This window comes from Solanum lycopersicum, chromosome 6 (genome assembly GCF_036512215.1).
Source record: "Solanum lycopersicum chromosome 6, SLM_r2.1".
In the NCBI taxonomy this organism is placed as follows: domain Eukaryota; kingdom Viridiplantae; phylum Streptophyta; class Magnoliopsida; order Solanales; family Solanaceae; genus Solanum; species Solanum lycopersicum.
This window is the reverse complement of record NC_090805.1, coordinates 1,987,836-2,014,243: the sequence shown is the minus strand read 5'-3', so window position 1 is coordinate 2,014,243 and position 26,408 is coordinate 1,987,836. Positions and strand designations below refer to the sequence as shown.

Genomic DNA, 26,408 nt, shown 5'->3' with positions numbered 1-26,408 from the left:
ATATCAAACATCGAATAAAAGAAAAAAAAGTGCATCCTTAACAAATTTCTCTATGAAAAGTTTCTATTTTGGTTACAAAAAAGTTTGTGTTACATCAGCAAGAGCGGCAGAAGATAAAAACATTCTCCAAGAACATTTATTTTTAATTATAACAAACTCTAATTATTAAATTTTGATAAAAGATGAAAAAATATTAAAATATTAAAAAAGTCACGTCAAATTTCAAACTCTATCTTTATTAGAGGTTTTGAATTTAAATTCACGAAAATGACTTTATTTATATATATTTATATATATTACAAATAAATGTTAGTTGACCTATTGCTTGCTACAAAATTGACCCTTGTTTGTTTACTATACATTTTTAATTATTAAAGAATCTCACAATCTTTATTAAAAAGCAATTTACAAAGTGATGTTCAAAATTTTAAAAGAAACAAAAAAGGTTACAACATTGAACAGAGATTTTCAAATATTAAAAATTATAATTCTTTTTAATCATGGCCAATTAAATTAATTACGTAAAAATTATATTTAATAGTCCATTTTAACCTTTCTTAGTTAAGTCATATTCAATTTTTTCAAATTATATAATTTATAATCGAATTCATAAACTTCAAACAAAAACCTCCCCTCCTCCTTTTTTTTTAATATATAAAAATACTTAAATTTTATAGTACATTTTATACTCGAAGAAAATAGTAATTTTTTTATTTTTATTATCAGGTTTAAAAGTACAATTGTTGATTATTATTTTCAACATATCAATTACCACTACAATGACTAATAAGAAACTACTCATACTCAAGATGATCATCTAAAACATAACGTAAGAATCATTAGGTTCAACATAGCTAAAAAAATGTTATTTTGACGTGAAATACATCTGAATTTTTTAAAGTTCGACAGGTCAAACATGAGATACATATAACTGAAGCTTTTAAAACTATAAAATTATATGTGTAAACTTAATTTTTAAAATTTTATCGATCTTGATTATAATTCGATCACTAACGACATAATGTCAGTTGAAAAAAAAAAAGATACATGAATTATCATGGTAGACTTGGTATTCCATTTATTATTATTTTTTCCATTGACTTGTTGTTTAAATACTTCAATTACAACTCTTTAATTACAAATTGCACATTAAAAATATCTTAGTACTAATTAATTATGAACTAAGAAAAAGCAAAGAGCAAAGAAAAGACAAAGAAAACCGTAAAGCCTTCATTTTTTTTTTCCCAATTTTTTTTCAGAAACAAAACCCCATTAAAGGGAAGTTCAAAAATATATTTTTTTAATTTTTTTTTAGAATAAAGTTGAAATTGTACAGAAATTGGGTTGGATTCTTGAAAGATAGTTCAAAAATATATTTTTTTAATTTTTTGTTTTAGTATAAAGTTGAAATTGTACAGAAATTGGGTTAGATTCTTGAAAGAAATCTGTATTGGGTTGATCAAGAAGCTGATTGGAGTAAAATGGTATTTGATTATGATCCTTGTTTTTTTTGTTATTGGTAAAGAGCATTTGGTTGATCTTCATATGTTAAAAGTGGTGTCTTGTTGAGTTTCATTTCGTGTGTATTTCATATTTCACATTGTTTTAAGAGTAAAGTTGAAGTTGAAACAGAAATGGGGTTGAAGTTTTGATGGAAATTGACTGGTTATTTGTGCTGTATAGGAGTTATTTAGAAAATGGTATTTGATTGCCAACTTATTTACTTGTTTTTGTTTTTAGCTATTGGTTTACATCATTTAGTTGATCTTCATATGTTAAAAATGGTGTCTTGTTGAGTTTCATTTAGTGTGTATTTCATATTTCACATTGTTTTAAGAGTAAAGTTGAAGTTGAAACAGAAATGGGGTTGAAGTTTTGATGGAAATTGACTGGTTATTTGTGCTGTATAGGAGTTATTTAGAAAATGGTATTTGATTGCCAACTTATTTACTTGTTTTTGTTTTTAGCTATTGGTTTACATCATTTAGTTGATCTTCATATGTTAAAAATGGTGTCTTGTTGAGTTTCATTTAGTGTGTATTTCATATTTCACATTGTTTTAAGAGTAAAGTTGAAGTTGAAACAGAAACGGGGTTGAATTTTTGATGGAAATTGATTGGTTATTTGTGCCGTATAGGAGTTATTTAGAAAATGATATTTGATTATCAACTTGTTTAGTTGTTTTTGTTTTCAGAAATTGGTTTACAGCATTTGGTTGGTCTTCATATGTTAAAAATGGTGTCTTGTTGAGTTTCACTTAGTGTGTATTTCATATTTCACATTGTTTTAAGAGTAAAGTTGAAGTTGAAACAGAAATGGGGTTGAATTTTTGATGGAAATTGATTGGTTATTTGTGCCGTATAGGAGTTATTTAGAAAATGGTATTTGATTGTCAACTTGTTTAGTTGTTTTTGTTTTTAGCTATTGGTTTACATCATTTGGTTGATCTTCATATGTTAAAAATGGTGTCTTGTTGAGTTTCATTTCGTGTGTATTTCATATTTCACATTGTTTTAAGAGTAAAGTTGAAGTTGAAACAGAAATGGGGTTGAAGTTTTGATGGAAATTGACTGGTTATTTGTGCTGTATAGGAGTTATTTAGAAAATGGTATTTGATTGCCAACTTATTTACTTGTTTTTGTTTTTAGCTATTGGTTTACATCATTTAGTTGATCTTCATATGTTAAAAATGGTGTCTTGTTGAGTTTCATTTAGTGTGTATTTCATATTTCACATTGTTTTAAGAGTAAAGTTGAAGTTGAAACAGAAATGGGGTTGAAGTTTTGATGGAAATTGACTGGTTATTTGTGCTGTATAGGAGTTATTTAGAAAATGGTATTTGATTGCCAACTTATTTACTTGTTTTTGTTTTTAGCTATTGGTTTACATCATTTAGTTGATCTTCATATGTTAAAAATGGTGTCTTGTTGAGTTTCATTTAGTGTGTATTTCATATTTCACATTGTTTTAAGAGTAAAGTTGAAGTTGAAACAGAAACGGGGTTGAATTTTTGATGGAAATTGATTGGTTATTTGTGCCGTATAGGAGTTATTTAGAAAATGATATTTGATTATCAACTTGTTTAGTTGTTTTTGTTTTCAGAAATTGGTTTACAGCATTTGGTTGGTCTTCATATGTTAAAAATGGTGTCTTGTTGAGTTTCACTTAGTGTGTATTTCATATTTCACATTGTTTTAAGAGTAAAGTTGAAGTTGAAACAGAAATGGGGTTGAATTTTTGATGGAAATTGATTGGTTATTTGTGCCGTATAGGAGTTATTTAGAAAATGGTATTTGATTGTCAACTTGTTTAGTTGTTTTTGTTTTTAGCTATTGGTTTACATCATTTGGTTGATCTTCATATGTTAAAAATGGTGTCTTGTTGAGTTTCATTTCGTGTGTATTTCATATTTCACATTGTTTTAAGAGTAAAGTTGAAGTTGAAACAGAAATGGGGTTGAAGTTTTGATGGAAATTGACTGGTTATTTGTGCTGTATAGGAGTTATTTAGAAAATGGTATTTGATTGCCAACTTATTTACTTGTTTTTGTTTTTAGCTATTGGTTTACATCATTTAGTTGATCTTCATATGTTAAAAATGGTGTCTTGTTGAGTTTCATTTAGTGTGTATTTCATATTTCACATTGTTTTAAGAGTAAAGTTGAAGTTGAAACAGAAATGGGGTTGAAGTTTTGATGGAAATTGACTGGTTATTTGTGCTGTATAGGAGTTATTTAGAAAATGGTATTTGATTGCCAACTTATTTACTTGTTTTTGTTTTTAGCTATTGGTTTACATCATTTAGTTGATCTTCATATGTTAAAAATGGTGTCTTGTTGAGTTTCATTTAGTGTGTATTTCATATTTCACATTGTTTTAAGAGTAAAGTTGAAGTTGAAACAGAAACGGGGTTGAATTTTTGATGGAAATTGATTGGTTATTTGTGCCGTATAGGAGTTATTTAGAAAATGATATTTGATTATCAACTTGTTTAGTTGTTTTTGTTTTCAGAAATTGGTTTACAGCATTTGGTTGGTCTTCATATGTTAAAAATGGTGTCTTGTTGAGTTTCACTTAGTGTGTATTTCATATTTCACATTGTTTTAAGAGTAAAGTTGAAGTTGAAACAGAAATGGGGTTGAATTTTTGATGGAAATTGATTGGTTATTTGTGCCGTATAGGAGTTATTTAGAAAATGGTATTTGATTGTCAACTTGTTTAGTTGTTTTTGTTTTTAGCTATTGGTTTACATCATTTGGTTGATCTTCATATGTTAAAAATGGTTTCTTGTTGAGTTTCACTTAGTGTGTATTTTATATATCACATTGTTTTAGAGTAAAGTTGAAACAGAAATGGGGTCGATTAAGTATTGGGCTGATTAAGAACCTGCTTCAAGAATCTATCTGATAGTATTTGATTACCATCTTGTTTTCTTGTTTTTGTTTTTTGTTATTGATATATAAGAGCATTTGGTTGATCTTCATATGTTAAAAATGGTGTCCTGTTGAGTTCCATTTAGTGTGTATTTCATATTTCACATTGTTTTAAAAGTGAAGTTGAAAGTTGAACAGAAATGGGGTTGATTTTTTGATGGAAATTGATTGGTTAACACAAACAAATTGATATATACAACATTTGTTGATTTTCATATCTTAAATATTTTGTGCGTTTTTCATTTCCACGTTGTATCTGATGGTATTCAATTATTATCTTGTTCTTGAGTTTATTTAGAGTTTATTTCACTTGTGTTGTGGACTGTGCAATGGAATATTTTCTCTTCAAACTTTTGAACATATTCTGGTCTCATTTGCTTTAGTAATTGATTAAGGCTTGTTAATATATGTTCTTCTGCTAAGTTACTGTTTCAAATTCGAGCTTTGGTTTAATGAAGTTAAAGGAACTATTTTGATTTTTGCTTTAATTACTCTGTCTATCCAATTCTATGTGATGATTTTCCACTTGTATAGATATTAAGATGTTAAATTTGACTCATATGTTATACTACGAATAGAAAAAGAAAAAAAAATCAGAGTACTCTGTAAAGCTAGTTTGATATGACGATCATAACAATGGAATGGTGTGAAACACTTCGCAACGTCCCAAAACAAAGACAACAAAAAACATACCTTGTGTAATCTCATAAAGTGGGGTCTGGGGAGGGGGAAGGTAGAGTATAGGCAAACCTTACCCCTATCTCTGAGGTAGGGAGATTGTTTCCGATAGACCATCGGGTCAAGGAAAAACAGTCCAAAGCCAAACACACAAGAAAGTAACAAAAGTTCAAGCAACAACTCATAGTAGCACACACAACGAATAGTAACGGAACCATACTGCACTGAACAATTCGATAGTCAAAGTACAAGAAATAGCAGATAGTAAAAGAAATTGAAGGATAAGAAACTACAGGAGCAAAACTAGGACAACTAGTTGGACAGACAACTCGAGAATACACCACTACCTACTAACCTTCTACCTAATCATGTACCATCTGCTATGTAGAGAGTCATAAAAATTGGGACAGATGGAGTACTAGATTTTTTCGCGTTATTCTTGGCTAATACCTTCTGAAGCTCTTGTACTCCTTAAACTATTGTTGTGAACAACCTTTTACAGAGAAATCTCATGCATTTTGCTACTAGTTGTTAGTGGTTTACCGCTCTTAATGGTGAGCAGACTGTAACACACTCTCCGGCCGGATAAAGGGTTTAACAAATTCCACATTTTATATTACAGTCATGGCTATTTTCTAGTTTAATGAGCTGGAAACTTTCTGCATATTTTATGTCTTCAATAAGTTCAGTGTCATGTAGCATTATCTCTATTAATTAGAAGGCTTTCTTTATTTCTCATTGCTTTATCTGTTGATATCTATATGCGTTATTGTTTTTAATTGTCTGGCAGCTTCAAATTGAATTTTTAACCATTTTGCTTATTCCTAAGGCCAGATTAAAGGATTAGAAAGTGTCTGTTATGGATGATATTCCATATACTTACTGAAGAATATTACATTGTTGGATTTGCAGGCTGCTTCAGTTAGCTTAGGGGCGGGATCGCTTGTTTGGGTGCAAGATCCTGATGTAGCCTGGATAGATGGGGAAGTCTTAGAGGTCAATGGTGCAGACATCAAGGTTTCTTGTACTTCTGGGAAGATGGTACGTTACAACGTCGCTTATAGCATCAGATTGCACTAAAGTAGTTAATGATAACTTGCTTCTTATGTCTAGTAATGTTCAAAATTAGACAAGGACTCGTACTGTTCCCACCATATCTTGGGAAGTTATCAACTAAGCAGATTTGTTGGATTGACCGAGTCTCGTTCCTCTTGTTTCTTGTCAATTTTCAGGTGGTTGTTAAGTCTTGTAACCTCTACCCTAAAGATGCTGAAGCTCCACCTAGTGGTGTTGATGATATGACAAAGCTTGCTTATTTGCACGAACCAGGAGTCCTGCACAATTTAAAGACTAGATATGATATTAATGAAATATATGTGAGTTTTTTGGTGTCATTTCGTTGTTATCTTTTCGTTTTCCTTAAACTTAATGTTTATTGAACTAACCTTGTAGATGGTTGTTTCAGACATATACGGGGAATATACTAATCGCGGTCAACCCTTTTAGAAGATTGCCTCACTTATATGATAGCCATATGATGGCCCAATATAAAGGTGCCGCATTTGGAGAGCTGAGCCCTCATCCTTTTGCTCTTGCAGATGCAGCATACAGGTGTGCACTGTCCCATATTTATGGATCAAGCCCTTTATTTTGCATTTTCAGTAAGAGAATATTCCCTTTCCTTGCAGACTTATGATTAATGAAGGAGTAAGTCAATCAATATTGGTTAGCGGGGAGAGTGGGGCTGGCAAAACAGAAAGCACGAAGCAGCTAATGCGCTATCTTGCTTACATGGGAGGCAGAGCTGAAGCTGAGGGTAGAACAGTTGAGCAGCAAGTCCTGGAGGTAAGATGTTGTAGATCTTTTACCATAAATTTTAGCAGAAAGATTTGCAAAACTCTGACAGTTGGTTGTCTTGCACAATTCGATTCTAGGATTCAGGCTTAACTTTTAGATACGTTTGTGCATTTTGCAGTCAAATCCTGTTCTGGAAGCATTTGGTAATGCAAAGACTGTCAGAAACAATAACTCAAGGTTAGACAGCTAAAGTTAGCTAAATTTTTAGAGCATCTTGTATCATCACACATTGTTGTTAATATATCTTAAACCGAGATGCAGTCGATTTGGCAAGTTTGTGGAGATCCAGTTTGACCAGAGAGGAAGGATTTCAGGAGCCGCTATCAGAACATATTTACTGGAAAGATCTCGTGTTTGCCAAGTTTCTGATCCAGAGAGAAATTATCACTGTTTCTACATGATTTGTGCTGCACCACCAAAGGTAATGCTCCAGTATTTACTTCAACAAGAACTGCTTTTGCAGAAGATGTTCTGAAACCATGGTGTTTTATCTTTGTTTTTCCATTGGAAATTCATTTCCACGCTCATACATTTCTCAAAGTGAAAAAATTCATGCTATCTAATAAAACTTAATACAGTAAGAAGTGGATTTTATCCTTGTTGAAACCATATCTATTTTTTGCAAGTGAGCTTGAAGGTAGGTGTTGTAATCAGAAAAATCTTTAGGCAACACTCTCTGCCTTGTACACCAAATGCTTCATTCCATATGCCTGATAGAAGAATATAATTATCTTTCAATGAGAGGCGTGTTCCTCATTGACTCATCCCTTGACTATATGAATCTGTCACCATAAAATGAAGGTTGAGGGGGTTCAATAAAGCCATCTCGTCATTGACTTGAGAGAACAATCTCATTGATTTTGTTGCTCCACGACAGAGAACCCGTCATCTGTGTTATTTGCAAGACAAGTCTGGTTGAATCTGGCAGTTATTCTTTCTGCTTGTATTTTGTGCAACCGGCAGAATTCTGAACCCTCATAATCCAATGATTGCACTGCACTTTATGCTTTGAGAATCCCAAAATGAACAGAACGTATCCAAACACTACCAGGAAACTTTATTCTATGTTAAAGCCATGTTAGTCCTCACAGAAGAATGCATGACTCTTGCTGGAATACCATGCTTTAGTTTTTCTCAGCTCATTGGGATATGCACCTTGATCCTGAAAATTCCAAAGGCTCAAAAAAAGGTTGAATGAGGTCATTAACATTGAATCATCATAAGGAAGTCAAGTAGTCCGTGACTGACTAGCCGACGCTTCTGCCTTTCCACTTTCCATGTGCCAAAAAATGTAACTATAGCTAATAGAACTAGAGAGCTAGGGCGAAATACTTGTAGCGATTAAAGAACGATTTAGAATAGGTCTGTGAGAAGCCTCAGATTGAATATAATAAATTGGCCAGACAGCATTTTGTAACAATTGGTACTCCTGCTAAGTAGGTGGATGAACTCATAGGTAGGTGTTCCCATTCCCCCTTTTTTAAAAAAAAATTAGGGTAGGGGAAGGGGACTACAATGTTGGGAATCGAACGCTCGCCAACAAGGTGGGCGTTCAAGTAGCCAACCAACTGAGCTATAAAGATTCCCCTGGAGCGTTCTCATTCCCAGCCTGCTAATTTTTTATTTTTTTTTGGGTTTGATTAAGTAAAATAATTTTATTGATGATGGTGGAAATTCTGTATACAAGCCATATACCAAAATAAGAGAACCTACACCAAAATATGGTTCTTGAGAAAAGAGATCCAATCCTCTATATAGATTGGACCTCATAAGTACACCGAAAAGAAACTAGAGACAACATACTACTTTGCATTTTTACTAATCTTGATTAAATTTAGTTACAAGACTTGGAATTTTTGCCAGTTTGATTCTGTTCTCCACTCTCAGGATATTCAAAGGTACAAGTTGGATCACCCTCGGTCGTTTCATTATCTAAATCAATCAAATTGCTATCAGCTGGATGGGGTTGATGATTCAAAAGAATACCTAGCTACTAGAAGGGCAATGGATGTTGTAGGAATAAGTTTGGAAGAGCAGGTATATTTGAAAAGTTGCAGAGACAGAAAAATATATTCAAGGGTAGAATTTTAGTAAACGGTTATTTCACACTCTCACAATTCCCCAGGATGCAATATTTCGAGTAGTCGCTGCAATTCTCCATCTTGGAAACGTCGAATTTTCAAAGGGGAAGGAGATGGACTCCTCAGCTCCCAAAGATGAAAAATCTTGGTTTCATCTGAGAACTGCAGCTGATCTGTTCATGTAAGTGATGAAATTGGCTCATTGAGGTTAATTTCCATTCTATTACTAGGCGGAAGGTTTTCTCGAAGAGAAAAAGTGCAGCACTTTTGAACTTCTAATATTTCCTAGGTGTGACATGAAGGCTCTTGAGGATTCACTTTGCAAGCGTGTTATTGTAACACGTGGTGAAACCATCACCAAATGGCTGGATCCAGAAGCAGCAGCTATCAGTAGAGATGCTTTGGCAAAAGTAGTATACTCGAGATTGTTTGATTGGTGAGCTTAAACTTTACTGGGCAGTCAGTGAATCAGACCATCACTTTTCTGCCATGTATTTGAAGCACTTACTACTCCGTAGCAGAATTTGTTAAGCAGTAATGACTTTGATTTTTTACGTATGCTCTTCAATTTCAATTTCAGGCTGGTAGATAAGATTAATAATTCAATTGGTCAAGATCCAAATTCGAAATCTTTGATTGGTGTGCTGGATATATATGGATTTGAGAGTTTCAAGACTAACAGGTGCTTGACTGGTATGCCTTTTTGTTTGGATTGTATGAGATGTGTTCTTCTTGAATGAACTGTATATAATTGCCTTAGCATATCAGCAAGCAGTTGATTATTTTATATCTTTCAGTTAATCGTGACTCTCTTTATCTTTAGCCCACTTGACAGAGGACTCATAGCACAATTGCCATAAGCATCATTAATTGTCAAGTCACAACCCTTTATTTACTATGTTCTTGTCTTTGCTTTCTGGTGCCTAATACACGAGTTATGAGCAGTTAGATGCATCTTATTTCCTCTTTATTTGGTTGTCGCCTAAAGAGAATGTCAAATTTATAAAATATTCACTTAGGTTTTGATTTTTTTGTAATTGAATTAGATGGGCTTGCAACCATTAGACTGCCATCAATGGGATGAAATTGCCCATATAATCTTAAATGGGAAATTCAGTATTGAACTTCTTGTTGAGTGAAAGATCTTCTTCTGTGATCTTTCTAATTTTGTACTCTTTCCTTAAACTGCAGTATCAGTTTTTTATTCTGAAAGCCTACTAGTCATGGATCCAGTGTAGATTGCTCAATATTTCTGATGCTATTTATTCTGCAGCTATGAATCATACTTCTGATGCTCTTTATTTCTGCAGCTTTGAACAATTCTGTATCAATTTGACCAATGAGAAACTGCAGCAGCACTTCAATCAGGTTCTGGTTATTTTCTCATCTTTGAGTTTGTTGATCTATCATTACTACTGTACTCATCTCTATCATACCTGCATGTGGTCTGTCAGCATGTTTTCAAAATGGAACAAGAAGAGTATACAAGAGAAGAAATTGACTGGAGCTACATTGAGTTCATTGATAATAAAGATATTCTGGAACTAATAGAAAAGGTTTGTGCTTAGATTTGCTTTTTATATCTTACATTTGTTTACTTGTAAATGACTTCACATTATTTAGTTTCAGCTTTTTTGACCCAGTTAAAAGAAAGCTGTTCCTTGTGTACTTTGATGCAGCATGTCCAGTCAATCCCTTTTCTTACCCTCCTCCATTTCCCTTTTGTAAAATTTCTTCCATTTACATACATCAGGTTGTTTCCTTAAGAATATGTTGTCTTCTCCAGGAATTATATTGTCACTTATATTTGGTTGATCTTGGATATAAGTTCAATGTTGCAGCTCTATTTAATTAAAAAAAGGTTGTAGAAGCTGCAGCTGATAAAGTTAAGATGAAATTCACTTAGAGGAGATGTCTGGATAACGTAATAAAAAGTCTTTCTCTACTGACTTCTGTCTGGTTTGCTTTAGAAATAAGGAAGCAAAGACAAGTGGTAGCTAAGCGAGAGTGCTTGCAGTGATGAAAAATCTTTTTATTAGACCAAACAAACAGAGGAACCGCTATTCCTCTAAGCACTTCACTGAAACTAAAAAGAACAACAAGAGCAATCCTTCAGAGGCTAAAGTTGTGAGAAAGAAGAGAGTGTTGTGAAAAACCTCAACTTTATTATTTCCTCAAGTTATTGAGATTTAAATATCTATGTTTACATGTCCTAAAAAGGAAATGAAACCAATAAAAATCAATGCTTGATCACAATAGGGGTAAATAAGCTACCTACTATATTTACATGTCTTCTAGAATATTCTAATACTCTCCCTCAAGTTGGTGTATACAAATTATATGTACCAAGCTTGCTATATATATTTTGTTGTGGAACGATCTAGGGACTTGATGAATATGTCTGAAAGATGATCAGTTATCCGGACGAACCCTGTGATAATGTCTCCTCCGAGTAACTTCCCTTTGACAAAATGACCATTAATCTCTATGTGTTTAGTCCTCTCGTGAAATACTGGATTCGATGCACTGTGAAGTGCAACTTCATTTTTACACAAGTTCCATTTCTTTAATCTCTCCAAATTTCAACTTCTTCATTAGTTGCTTGATCCATATGAGTTCACATATTGCCACTGCCATAGCCCGATGTTTTTCTTCTGTGCTAGATCTAGCTATCACATTTTGTTTCTTACTTTTCTGAAAAATCAAAATTCACCAACTATAACCTAGAAACTAGAAGTGGATCGTCTGTTATAGAGTGACTGTCCATCTGCATCTGAATATCTAACGATTTTCTAATGTCCTTAGCCTTCATAAAGTAGTACTTTCCCTTGAGCCGATTTTAAGCATTGAAGAATGTAAATAACTGCATTCTGGTGACCGTCACCTGGGAGAATCTAAGAACTGACTTGCAACATGAACTGTAAAGGCAATGTCAGGTTGACTCATAGTGAGTTAATTCAACTTCCCTATCAACCTCCTGTATCTTCCAGGATCACTAGGAGGTTCTCCCTGGCCTGGTAGAAGTTCTAACATTTGGATCCACTGGAGTATCAGTAGGCCTGCAATCTGTAGTGGAGCTGGGAGAATTGAGCACCCTTCACCAATCATTTTTCCTGTACCGAGGTCTTTTTAACAAAGAAGTTATAAAAGGAGGAGATGAAACAATATAATGTTCTAGCCATATGACGGATCGTCAGAAAGTTAAAAGGACAACCAGGGACCAAAAGAAAATTATTAGAGTCAAGGAAGATAAGGGATTGGATTGACTAGCTCTGGTTGTCATGGCTTGAGAACCATTAGCTAAGTAATAGTGGGAAGGGATTGAAAGTAAGTAATATCAGACAATAAAGATTTGTTACTAGCAATTTGGTCAGAAGCACTTGAGTCCATGACCCAAGGACCAAGCAATAAAATAAATCTTTTGAGAGAAAAAAAGACATATTTTCCGAAAAATACACTGCAGGTCCAGGGTTCTTTTCTCTAGGGGTATGGTGAATATGCCAGTACCACCAATAGGATCGGAACCCTCATCTGACCCTACGCAAGAATTTCCACTGCAGTTGGGTCCGTGCGCTCTCACGCCCCATCTGCAGCTTAGATCTCCGTCGCCACGTGCCTCATGCGCTGGCGGATGTTGAGTTTCCGGCATTACTTTCCAGTGGTCTTGCTTCTTCATTCTGAGGTTGTTCATATGATTTTTCCTGATTCCGACCATTTTCCGGTGATCAGATCTACTTTTTCCTGTTATAGTGACTAATTTTCCAGATTCCAGTGACAACATTAAGTCTCGGACCAGAATTCACTCTAATTTTTGGACACTAATAACACTCTATTTTTTGCTTCGACCCCTCGTGTTTCTCGGATCCGATGTTTTTGGTACTAAATCTATGGTTTCCAGCAACCCGAACCATGGTGTCACCACAAAACCTTTGGTAGGTAGTGCGAACTACTTATCTTGTTCTGTTTAGCTATGGTGTAAAGGACAAGGTGTTTAGGATCACTTGTTCAAACATGCTAAGGATATTACTGAAAATGATAGGGGGCAAATAGAAGAAGATTGATGCTTAATTGTGTAGTCTGTTGTGGAAATCTATAAATTCAAAGTTAATGTCGTTGTCCGACTATTCCAAGCTTGCTTCTTAGTTTGAAAAAAGGCTCGTGGGCTATACACAAATGAAATATCCCACTTTTATAAGATGATTTCTCGGTTTACCTACCTTAAAAAGCACAATTCGGATATGTTTACTTATCTAGGACAGGTTCAGGCGGTAATAATAGAATTTGATGAGTTGTGCCCGCTACTTAAGTGCAGTCTCGGTCTTCGTCCACACCTAGGACAGGAATAGGCAATGAAATGTGTTGAATTTTTGGAGCACCGCCAGAAGATGTTTTTAGTTGTTACACTTGCTGGACTAAAATCTGATTTTGATGAAGTGCGGGATCAAATTTTGGCTAGCCTCTTAGCAATCAAAGTAGAAAATATATAAACGAGAGGTTATGAAGGCTGAGATATGTAAATATGTCGCAATTTCAGCAAGAAAAACCCAGAAACTTTATTTTAGTATTAAAGGCTGAAATCACGTTTTTTCTGTAAGTTGGCTCAACCCGAGGGAGCTAAGTGACTGAAATCTTGTTTCCGGCAAAGATATCTGCAACAGATGTTCCATACAAACCTCCCTTTTGTGTTGATTTTGATTTCATTCTCTAATTTCCATAGTTTTTTATTGATGGACCAGGAATTAGTTTTCTACTTTGTTTCTCCAGTAACATATTTTAACAGTTCTTTCTCTTGCTCAGAAACCAGGAGGTATTATAGCACTCCTTGATGAAGCTTGGTAAGCTGATTTTGAATAAAGAACTATATTTTTCAGTAGATATTGTTATTCTTCATTCTCATTGTTTAGATCGTCCAAACATCCTTTCTGTTTACCCTATTTATAGTCATTTCGCAGGGCTTAGGATATTCAGACTACTGTTATTTTGTTTTTGCAGTATGTTTCCAAGATCAACTCATGAAACGTTTGCACAGAAGCTCTATCAGACTTTCCAAAATCATAAACGATTCAGCAAGCCCAAGTTGGCTCGTTCTGACTTCACTATTTGCCATTATGCTGGTGATGTAAGTCTTCTCATCCACTGTAAAAAATTTTGAGCTTAAATCTTAAACTTTATTTTGAAGCTGTGGGTAATATTACATTTTCTTTTCTTACAGGTCACATATCAAACAGAATTGTTTCTGGATAAAAACAAAGACTATGTTGTTGCTGAACATCAGGCACTCCTGAGAGCTTCAAAGTGTTCTTTTGCATCTAGTTTGTTTCCAAAATCCGTGGAAGAATCCTCAAAACAGTCAAAGTTCTCTTCTATCGGTTCTAGCTTCAAGGCATGTTGCTTCTGTTTTCTAGTGTATTTTGCTCCTCTTTTCATATATGCAATTAGACCGAGATATATGGAATCATCACATGTTCTTTTATATACTTTGCAGCAACAACTGCAGTCTTTGCTTGAAACTCTGAATGCAACGGAACCCCATTATATTCGATGTGTGAAGCCAAATAATCTGCTAAAGCCCTCTATCTTTGAGAATCACAATGTTCTGCAACAGCTGTGCTGTGGGGTAAGGAAATGTGTTGATTTTTTTCCAAATTGGTGGCGTATATATGAATGGAAAATTTGTTCTCACTGTTTTTCCTTCTGTAGGGAGTGATGGAAGCAATAAGAATAAGCTGTGCTGGATATCCTACTCGGAGACCCTTTTATGAATTTTTAGATCGCTTTGGCATCCTTTCGCCTGAAGTTTTAGATGGAAGGTACCTATTATTTACCTTGTACTGTTTGATCAGATTGTCAATGTGCTGTGATTTTTTCTGACTAACTCATGACAGTACGGACGAGGTCACTGCATGCACGCGCCTTTTGGAGAAAGTAGGCCTTCAAGGATATCAGGTAATACATTACTCTATTAGAAGTTTTAGTGTAAATATGAAGCAACTCAAACTTTTCCAGTTCATTTCTGTAATTTTGGAGTCTAATTAATTTCAGGTGATAACCTCACTTGATAGAAAGTCTGTTTAATCTCTTTTAACTGACATTTATCTAGCACATTTTAGCACATGCTTCATTCAGTAAAATGTTTAAAGAATTTCAGTGGTTCCATTTTGCATTTGTTGCGCACCTGAATCCTGTCGGGCTTTTGGCAGGTCAGATATTTGGTGAATAATAGATCTGTAAATTTTTTCGCCTTTCTGGTGGCCTCCTCTCATTGCTATGTGTACTTCCTTTCCTTCTTAGCATTTCTATATTCTAGGTATTATTGGTTAGATTGTTCAGTTGTATTATATGCTCATCTTTCTTGTTTTTTCTTGTAATTTCATGGATGCACTGTGATTTTTTTAGTTTTTGAAATTTTCTAGTTTTGGGTTTTCACTGATTATGATAGTGTGTATCCCTTTCATACTTCTTCCCAGTGTTCTTTTGGTTCTTGTTCTATAATCATATGCAGAAGATGTTGGCTTTAAAAACCACAAGCACCATCTTTGATGTCTGGAACATATTTCATACTTCCCTTGTCTTTTTACTAGGTCAAATGTAGAATATTTCATTCTTATAATGATCTAAAAAGGCAAAATAAATAAATAATCAGAATCCCTCTGGATTTCGTGTGTGAGATGTCTTCCATGTGGAGGAGGCTTCAGGAAAGCGAATCATTTGTCCATTTTGCCTTTTCAGATTGGTAAAACAAAAGTATTTCTAAGGGCTGGGCAGATGGCAGAGCTAGACAGTCGCAGAACAGAGGTGCTAGGGAGATCGGCGAGCATCATTCAGAGGAAAGTTCGTTCTCACATGGCTCGAAGAAATTTTACATTGTTACGTCAGTTGGCAATAAGGATACAATCGATGTGCAGAGGTATTTCATTTGCTATGCGCTTGGCTTTTGGATTCGTAGATTAAAATCTATCAAGTTTTCATTTCTCATTGTCGTTACAGGAGAACTTGCTCGACGTGTATATGAGGGTTTGCGGAGAGAAGCAGCTTGTCTGAAGATCCAGACAGACATGCGCATGCATCTTGCTAGGAAGGGTTACAAAGAATTGTGCTCTGCTGCCATTTCAGTTCAGACAGGAATGCGTGGGATGGCTGCACGCAATGAAGTTCGATTCAGGAGGCAGACAAAAGCTGCCATTATCATTCAGGTAAACTTTTTTGTAAGGGAAGAATAATTCTTTGAAATTTTGAGAAATTTTTCTAATTTAGGATCAACAGACTATTTGGAATAGTTATCCTTGCTGTTATTGCTCTACCTGTTTATTAACTTAATGCCTTGGAAGTTGTGATTCACACTTTATAATGATCCTCATGCTATATGTACAGAGTCATTCTCGTGCATTCTTAGCTCGATTGAAATACAAGAAACTCAAGAAAGCTGCTATTACCACTCAATGTGCTTGGAGAGCTAGAGTTGCTCGTGGAGAACTACGGAAACTTAAGATGGTAATATTTCATTCGTCATTTCCTCTTTATCCTTTTTATTGATCCAGAGGTTCTTAGCTGCTACAGCCTCTGTTAGCATCTGTATTCTGAGTTGATACACAGTTAAAATTTCTCGGAAATGTATTAGATTACTGTATGCTTAAATCCTGTAGAAACTAACTGCTGTTATGCTTCCCACTGCTCATGCTTACATCAAATTTAGACCTCTAATTTCTCTTTCATGCTTTAGGCCATTCGCACTTAGAGTGAATACTTTGAAGGGGATCAGCATTAACTTCTAATAAGCATTTTAAGTAACTGGACTGCCTTCAAAAACTTGCAAGCTATAGTACACAAGTGGAAATGTGTGTCTAGTAAAAATTAGGGAGTCATTTTTTTCCATTTGAAGTTGAAAAAAAAAAGAATAGGGACTCATTTTTTGCAGCCAGTTGGTCTTTGAATACATAAGTAATGCCATGCTGCTAGAGTTGCATTTTGTTGAATTCCCCTATGGTCAAGTCGACTTTGCTTTTTAGATCCATGAAGTGTTGTGCAAGACAGATAAGTTTCAATATATTTTGTATATTCATCCAGATTTGATTTATCTCACATATAAGTGCCAGCTCATGTTACATCCAACAGTTAATATCTTCCAGGGAAATCCCCAGTTTTAAATTTATCGATACTAAAGGTTAGAAATTCAAGTTTATGCAATTCATGCGCGATGCTCAGTTTAAAGAAACAATGTGATAATTTGCCTGCTTGAGAAATTCACCCTTTCTTTATTACTACACTTTTGAATGAATATCTATTGTTTGTTTTCAAACAGTTCCATTTTTGTTCGGAGTTCCATTCTAACTTATTTCTGCATAGGCTGCAAGGGAGACTGGTGCGCTTCAAGCTGCAAAGAATAAATTAGAGAAGCAAGTTGAGGAATTAACTTGGAGACTACAGCTGGAGAAACGCATGAGGGTAATTCTTTATCTTAAGATGCTGCTGTGCCATATTCTTGTACTATAAAGGATTTAATCATATAGAACACACAATGCCCTAGAGGAACTCAATCTTGAAATAATGCTGTATGATGGACTTGGTGAAAGCTTTGAAGTGTTTGAGCGTGAATCTAATACTGTAAATCCTCATATGATTCCATGTTGATTTGTTAAGCTGTGGATGAAAAAAATTAAACTTTTTAACTGCAGTCATGTTTTTCAAAGAAAAGCTTTAGAGCAGGAATAGGTACATCATACATGCAATTCTATAATCATATTTGACGAAGGAAACACAAACAAAACCACTGCTGATTTAGGAACATTACCAGTTTCAAAAATAGAAACCACTGCTGATTTAGGAATATGGTGACTTTTTTCTGGTTGTGTCTCACAAGTCACATCATTGTCAACACGACCTTTGTGAGATTTGAATCACATATAGACTCCCTATTTAGTCAAACTGGTAGCATGAAGTGAAATGGACCATAATTTATTGATGGGCCTAGTTGACTAGAAGTATTTGCTTCTGTCGAAGTGGAATTCTGTCTCCACCACTGTATGCTTTTGAGAGTCTGCCTTCTAGTTTTAACAATATAATTCTGTTTTTGTAGGCTGACATGGAAGAAGCAAAAACACAAGAAAACGCAAAACTGCAATCAGCTTTGCAAGAAGTTCAACTTCAGTTCAAGGAAACAAAAGAAATGTTTGTCCAAGAACGTGAAACTGCAAAAAGGGCGGCAGAGAAAGTTCCTATTATTCAGGAAGTTCCTGTTGTTGATCATGAAATGATGAACAAACTTAGTGTTGAAAATGAGAAACTAAAGGTAGGTTTGTTGAAACAAGGGAGTTTTAAGTGTAAACGACTTTCTTGTATTCAGGACAGCTACTTGCATTCAACTCTTGATGCTCCTTTTTGTTTTTGATTTTAGTCTTTGGTAAGCTCTCTAGAACAGAAGATTGATGAGACAGAAAAAAAGTATGAAGAGACGAGCAAACTTTGTGAGGAGAGGTTGAGGCAGGTGCTGGATGCAGAGTCTACAATTGTTCAGTTGAAGACTACTATGCAAAGGTTTAGTGAGCTTATGTCATAACTCATAAGTAGCTTGAATGGATAATTTTATGGCAATTTTATTTTTATACAGACTGGCTCGTGAGTATAACTCAATGTAATTCATTTCCACTCCTCATTGCATTTTCTGGTTATAGGTTCCAGGAAAGGAATTTTGATTTGGAATCTGAGAACCAGATTCTTCAGCAATCTTTGTTAGCCCCAGCCAAGCAGGTTTCAGATCATTCACCTAGTCTGGCTTCCAAGGTATCTGCCTTAAAAATTCCATTATTCATTAGTTTCTTTTCCTTCCCTCTTTCCGTTTGACAAATTCTGCGTAATCACACACTATTATGTAGGTGCAGATAGAAGAAAATGGCTACCACCTCAAAGAAGAAACTAGAACCAATGTAAGACACCCTTTTTTTTTGTCATCCTGCAACATCATGTGAGGTACAGGTGACAAATAAGCAGGTTTGGTCAAACTTGGGTGGGTCAAATCTATAAACAGAGCATAATACAATCAACATAATAGTTTGGTTGGGTGAAATACAACAACAGCAACAGCATACCCTGTGAAATCCCACAAATGGGTTCCGGGGAGGGTAGAGTGTACGCAGACTTACCCCTACGTCATGGAGTTAGAGAGTGTGTTTCCGAAAGATCCTTAGCTCAAGTGCAGCAAAACCAAATTGCATCATGGTCATAATCCATCCAGTCCAACATGACCCAACCTTTTCTCCTTTTTATTTTGGCTTTTCAGAAAAAAGTATGTAAAATATATATTTATTAGCTTAAGTCTTCCAAATTTACTTAATTGTTAATTCCCAATCCCCAAACTTCATTTCGTATGCTCGGGTTTGTGTTGCATTTTGACCTGTTGAGTTACACTATTTTGATCCATTTTGACTCAATAGTTTGATGGATCATTCTGTATAAGATCCTTGGGTCAAATAAAAAGGTATCATACTTCAACACCTTTGAACTAGGGCGGATTGAGTGGATTACTAAAAAATGGGTTGATTTTTCCACACTAATGTTTGGTAGTTGTCAAATTCCAATTCATGCTCCATGCTTATTAGATGATTGACTTTGCAGGATCCACCGGGTTCAACACCTGCTAAAAAAGTTGAAACCCCTAATAGCAAGTCAAGGAAACCTCCTATTGACCGTCAACGTGTATGTACTTCCTTGGCGAACCTTTTGTGTCAAATTTCATGATATTTGGCGGAGAAACATTTTATAAACTGATATCTTGGTGAACCATGCTGCAGGAAGACATTGGTGCACTCATTAACTGTGTGATGAAGGATGTTGGATTCAGTCAAAGCAAGCCTGTTGCAGCTTTTACCATCTACAAATGTCTTCTTCACTGGAAATCTTTTGAAGCAGAAAAGACTAGCGTGTTTGATCGTTTAGTGCAGATGATTGGTTCTGCCATTGAGGTAACTAAATGGAGAATGCAACTAATGACTTTGAAACAATGATAGAAACAATGCAGTAAAATGTGTTTACCCAGTTATATTGAAATATGAAACTAACATGGAAATAACTCAAAGCTTCAACAGAATTTCATTAGCTATTCCTGATTTCACTCAACTACCTGCTGACAGCATTTGATAGAAAACAAATAATCGACCTGCTTCCACCTCTGATTGTCGCAAAGCATTTATATAAATCATCATTTGGGAGAGTGTCACTATGATATTCATCAATAAGAGCAGCGTTACAACTTATTCCGAAGACAAAAAGATTTATCAGTGTTATAATCACATTATCATATTTGCACCAAATCATTTGGATTAGTTTTAGTTGTTTTATAGCAGTTCAATACACTTTTTGATGTAAATGATTTTTCATTGGTGTGATGGAAAATCTTATGGTAACATGCCTAGAAAATCATTTGGTGGGTGCTCAAGAAGCAAGAAATTCATACCAACTATATGAAGGATATGTACAAAGGAGCATCACGGTCTAAAGAGTTGGTGATAGAGGAGGATTCTGTAAAGATGGGTTTACACCAAGGATCTACCTTGAGCCTGGTACTTGGTGATGGATAGTTCTATGGTGCATGCTTATTGCTTATGATGGAGTGTTAACTGGCAAAAACAGCGAGAAAGTCAACCAGAAGTTAGAATTATGGAGAATCACTTAGTAAGGCTTTAGGATAAGTAGAACTAGAACAAAGTATATCTCGCTGTAAGTGAATCCCTGATAAAGAAGAATGAAGGTGAAGTGAGATTTGACACAACTATGGTGCCTACATTAAAATAATTAAGACTGCAAGTATTTCAGCTCCTTACCTTAATTACTGTGAATGCCATTATAACCTGCATTGTTATTAAAGCATATCTGTGTCATTCTGCTGCTTTGTGATGAAATCTTATAATCTTCAAAAAATGACTCCTAAGGTGATACGAAGATAGAAATGCGATTAATTTCTTAAATTTGGAGGTTCATGTTTCAGTAAACTTAATACAAACTAGAATATGATGAGAAATCTGCTTTTTGCAGAATCAAGATAGTGATGACCACATGGCGTACTGGCTGTCAAATACCTCGACATTGTTATTGCTAATCCAAAAAAGCCTGAAGCCAGACAGTGCAGGTGGTGCGACTCCTACCTATAAACCACAGCCTGCAACATCCCTGTTTGGGAGAATGACAATGGTATGAGAACTTTTCATGTTGAGTTAGTTCTTCTTTAAAATTGATTTAGAGTACTAAAATCGTAGCTATAGTAGTTTTGCTCCCATGTATGTACTAACTGATTTTGGTGTTCTTGTTTTCAGGGATTTCGCTCGTCCTCTCCTGACATCAATCTTGCTGGAGTAGTGCACCAGGTTCAAGCAAAATACCCAGCTCTGCTTTTCAAACAGCAGCTAACAGCATATGTCGAGAAAATGTATGGAATTATTCGTGATAACTTGAAGAAAGAGTTAGGGTCACTTCTTTCCTTGTGTATCCAGGTATGTTGAATTTTACAAACTGCAATCCACCGTCTTCAATAAAAATTGTGAACGTTATATTAAAATGAAAATAGTGGGGAGAGTATAAGATTTTCCTCTTATACAGGTGAATTTGTTTTAAGTAATTATGTGTTTAAAATGTTTCCCTTCTACTGTTCTATGGGATTATATATGATATGTTGAAAATTCAGGCACCGAGGACCTCCAAAGGAAGTGTGCTAAAGTCTGGTCGATCCTTTGGCAAAGATTATTCAATAAATCACTGGCGAGGAATAATTGAATGCCTTGATTCTCTTCTCTGTACTTTGAAAGAAAACTTTGTAAGGCCTCATAGACCTATTCCTGTTTCACTATCTTTTTAGTTATAAGGAAAGCTAATAATTTCTGCCTTCCATTCTCAGATGCCTCCAATTCTTGTTCAGAAGATATTTAGTCAAGCCTTTGCATACATGAATGTACAGCTCTTCAACAGGTGACCGCGGTTTTCTTATTTAAGTCGTCTTTAGTTCTTTGTCAATTTAAGCTTTCTAATCTCATTTAAATTATGCAATCATAGTTTTCTTCTTCGCCGGGAGTGTTGTACATTCAGTAATGCAGAATATGTTAAATCTGGCTTGGCTGAGCTAGAGCTGTGGTGCTCCCAAGCAAAGGAAGAGGTAATTTATGGTTCACTGTTATCAACTAAATGAAATTTTTTGGATCTAATTCCTTTTTTTTGTTTCACTTAATCCTGGCTTGCAGTATGCTGGCTCATCCTGGGATGAACTCAAACATATACGACAAGTTGTTGGATTCTTGGTAATGTTAATATATTTCAATCTTCCTTTTAATTTTTTTTTACTTCTAGTATCATTGATTAGAAGTAGCCACATAACTTACCACAAACCAAGTTTTCAACGCTGACCTAATGCTGAAAGAGTAGGACATGGGCCAATTTGCATATCCGCACTGCAAGGTTATTAAATGCTAGATTTTAAGAACCCTTTCATGTTCATTTATCTCTTAACATATTTTACATGGATATTGACTTCCTCAACGTGTTGCCTCACTATTATTTGATTCTGGTAGTCTAAGTTGTTCTGGTTCGTCAATCTATCTAAATGTGACATCAGTATTTCCTTTATCCTTTTTTATTTTTGTGAAGTTCTCTTTCAATCTCAGATCAAAGTGTTTGAGCAAGTAGATATGGTTTATTGTGTAAGAGAAAAGTTCTGAGACATCGTGTCTGGAAATGAATTAGTAGAAAGGGTAACTGCTGAAGTTTCCCTGAGTTTCTTTGGTTACTTACTAATTTCTTGGGCTTCAATATAAGCATTATGGCTATTAAGACTTGGCTGTTGCAAGACAATTGTTGCCTTTCCTTTTAGAACTATACATATGCAGTGCGATCCACAATTGATATGGAGTTTTCTGTTAATTGTTACTCTTTTGCAGGTTATACATCAGAAGTACAGAATTTCGTATGATGATATCACTAATGATTTGTGTCCTGTAAGTCAGTTTTCTCTAACAACATTAGCTTTGCTCTGAGTCCAGTGGAAATGCATTTTACTTGGTTTATCAATTTTTTTTTCTTTTCTGGTTTCCATTTCATTGAGCATAAACCATATCACCTTCCTTAAAATGTGAAATTCTGGTTTTACAGGTTCTCAGTGTCCAGCAACTTTACAGAGTTTGTACTCTTTACTGGGATGACAAATACAATACACGAAGTGTCTCCCCAGATGTAAGTTATGCGTGGCCGATGGTATTTTTCCGATGGAAGTCCTACCTGTGCATGTTCATATCAGTCATAGTTGAATGTTGAGGGATTTTCTTTTTTCCTGACAGGTCATATCTAACATGAGGGTACTTATGACAGAGGACTCGAACGACGCCGAGAGCAACTCTTTTTTGTTAGATGATAACCCAAGGTGAGGAACTATTCAATGTTTGGAAAAGTTATGTCATCCTCTGCCAAATTTGGATGCTTCTATCATGATTTTGCCTTATATTGTGTCTTTAGAAATATAACCTGGAAGCTCTCTGTATGTACAATGTGGGTTTTGTAAGTGTGCTCTTTATTGCACAAAAGCATAAATGAAGCTTAAAGGAACTTCTCATATTCCTCATTTTTTTCCTGTTGTGCTCGGATTTTTCAAATATGTCACCACGTGCGTGTCAAATCTTCCAAGAGAAGTGCATTCTTGGAGGATCCAACATGGCCACGACATCATTTTTTGAGAGTCCAGACAGCATAGTTCTTTTGTATTGCCTTAAAACATCCACCAGTTCCCTTCATTCAAAATTATCAGAGAAAATCATAATGGGAGCCCTCCATACTTCGCCATTTCCGGGATAACTCCATTGTCCAGGGTTGTGAAGTTGCTCTATAACACAAGAATCTGATCCTTGCACATTGAACACTAACTTATACAATCCAATTTGTCCTCCTTAAACTGTTTGCTGTAAGAATTGCATTCCATGCGGCACATTATTTGATGGAAACAGCTTTCTTCGCTTTTTTGTCTTTCATATTCTCTCTTCTTCCTGTTTTCATGTCTCCCCTCTTCAGTAAGCAATATCAATAAAAACTTAACTCTCTGGATCATATTTCCCATGATAAACCTCAAGTGCTTCTTGTGATTAGGATAGCCATGGCTGCAATAATATCATCTGTGAAGCTTACACCCGTGGACACACCTACTTTAAGATTGAATTTCCACACCAAAAATCCAACCAAAAATTGTACCTCTAATTCCCGGCGTGAAGCCAATGAAGTGAAGTCCTCTTTCCTTATAATCCCTTCCCATCCACTTACTATACTCTCTCTGTAACATTTTATATGACACTCTCTCTGTTTGAAAAAATGGCATGTTTCTATATTAGGAAATTATTACCTTTGAATGCCAAAATTTTCCGGTCCTCTATCTTATGGTGAAAGGCCACAAAGCAGAGCTTTCGGATTTTCCAGAGAAGAGGAATTGAACAGTTTTCCCAAAACAAAGGATTGATTGAATTATCTTATGTAGGACAAACCTAATGGAGTTAATGGATTTACCTAGGTTAGTTTATGGGCTTAGTGGTCAGAGCAAGCACAACACTCGTACTCCTTATTACATGCTTTTATAATCATTAGAATTGTCGTGACATCTTTAAGACCGTAAATCGTAAGGGTAATTTTGGCATGTACCTGAAGTCTGTCTTTCTTTCTTGAACTGCATCCACTATTAAACTTCACCATATTGAATGAGAAATGGAATCTATTCTCCTTATCATAACCAGTCATCCCTTATAGGGAGGTTTGTTATTTTCTTTCGCTCCACCATATGCTTCTTATGGAAGATCTCTCATCATTTTCTCTAATTCGCGTTTACTTATGGGGGGATACCGAACTAGGACATGAAGTATGTGGTTATGCAGCTCTTGTTTCTTCCATGCTCTAACTGCAAATTTTTCCTGATCAAAAAGTTTGAATGCATTCAATTACAACTACTGCTACACTTAAATCCCAAACAAGTTGAAGTCGGCTACATGGATCTTCACTGATCATGTCACTCACAGAACAACAGTATACAAGAAATTAACAAAAACATAAAGTACAACAAGTTCCCTGTAATTCTACAGACATATAAACGTTAACCATTCTAAAGGACTCCTAAAAACACAACCTAAAGTAAATGTGCTGACATGTCTGAGTTGATTCAAGAAGCTAATTCTAACAAGTGCATCTTTTCAATTGCAGCATCCCATTCTCAATTGAAGAAGTTTCAAATTCACTTCAAGTCAAGGATTTCACAGATGTAAAACCTGCAACCGAACTTCTTGAGAATCCAGCCTTCCAATTTTTACATGAGTGAGGCCTAGGAACACCAAGATTTTCTCATGTTTGCGCGAAAATTATAGTAACCATCCTCGAGAGTCATCCTCGATTTCTTGTACATTCATCTTTTCCTAGTTCAGTTTTTTTTACCAATATATCTTGATGTAATATAATTTTCTTTTGTTTATAGTTGTAACAATTCATAGCAAAAGGTGTAGTGTGTAAGCAGTTGAGCTTTGTATCTCTTTTGGTGGAGGCAAAGAAAAGCATATTTGGTTATATTGAATGGTGTAAATGTTTTGTATCCTTGTCCAATTTATATTTGTAAATGCCATGGGGTATTGTTTTGGAGATCTCTGAGAACAAAACACCATGTTGGACTTCTATGTTGGAGGTCTCAAGTTCGAAATCCCTTGCTAGCAAAAACAAGGGGTTTGTCTTCTGGTCGAACTCGAGCCTGGTCCGGGTTACCTCGCTATTGCATAGGAGTAGGAATTTTACCCTGTGCACACCCAAAGGGTAGCGGCTGCGGGTTTCCCTTGTTATAAAAAAAATACACTAAAATTTCGTGAATGATATGTTGCATGAGCCTGTTTGTTGATCTTCGTTCAAGAGTTTATGAAAGTATGTCTGTTACCTTTGTCTATAATTTCCTAAATGATATTCTTCCTTCTTCGTCTTTGATGAACTTCACTTGATCTAAATTTTGAACCTTCTTCTCTATTGCCTTGGCTAGTATGTACAACTTATATAATAATCTATATGTACATTTATATAATATTCTTTATTAATAAATAGTGTATTTATATATCAAAATATTTTGTCAAAATCTTTAGAGCAATAATTGATGATGATTCTAATTCTATAAAAATGATTTATTATTATATTATCTTACTACTCTGTGTTCAACAATACTTTGTCCAGTATGAACTTTGCACATTTCGTAAGTAACTATGACTATATCATCCTTTGAATATAATAAATATAATTAATGATCAAAGTAAAGTAGGAATTAATTGTAAATTATCCATTGATTTGAAGTAGACAAGTATTGTTAGACATCTCAAGATAATATAGTG

General features: G+C 35.0%; 1 protein-coding gene across 1 annotated transcript; it reads left to right on the top strand.

Moving 5' to 3' along the window:
- Positions 1-1,139: 1,139 nt before the first annotated feature.
- On the top strand, positions 1,140-25,680 carry LOC101261235 (myosin-6-like). Its single transcript, XM_004240423.5, has 39 exons — positions 1,140-1,484; positions 6,023-6,151; positions 6,343-6,486; positions 6,576-6,721; positions 6,799-6,955; positions 7,086-7,144; positions 7,229-7,388; positions 8,855-9,004; positions 9,093-9,229; positions 9,338-9,484; positions 9,629-9,730; positions 10,359-10,416; positions 10,503-10,604; positions 13,846-13,883; positions 14,041-14,167; positions 14,261-14,431; positions 14,534-14,665; positions 14,749-14,858; positions 14,934-14,994; positions 15,778-15,955; positions 16,036-16,241; positions 16,420-16,539; positions 17,392-17,490; positions 18,122-18,334; positions 18,440-18,579; positions 18,717-18,825; positions 18,918-18,968; positions 19,657-19,737; positions 19,833-20,003; positions 21,073-21,228; positions 21,351-21,527; positions 21,719-21,847; positions 21,929-21,999; positions 22,084-22,183; positions 22,269-22,325; positions 22,962-23,018; positions 23,173-23,253; positions 23,358-23,440; positions 25,252-25,680. The coding sequence occupies exons 1-39, from the start codon at positions 1,482-1,484 to the stop codon at positions 25,364-25,366; spliced, it is 4,527 nt and encodes a 1,508-aa protein (XP_004240471.1). The 5' UTR covers positions 1,140-1,481; the 3' UTR covers positions 25,367-25,680.
- The last annotated feature ends 728 nt before the right edge of the window (positions 25,681-26,408 follow it).

What these genes read in the sequence shown, in the direction of transcription:
- LOC101261235 (XM_004240423.5), top strand. An exon ending in TTTGTGCTGCACCACCAAAG is followed by an intron (nt 7,389 to 8,854) that starts GTAATGCTCCAG and finishes CTCCACTCTCAG; the next exon opens with GATATTCAAAGGTACAAGTT. An exon ending in TAGGCCTTCAAGGATATCAG is followed by an intron (nt 14,995 to 15,777) that starts GTAATACATTAC and finishes TTGCCTTTTCAG; the next exon opens with ATTGGTAAAACAAAAGTATT.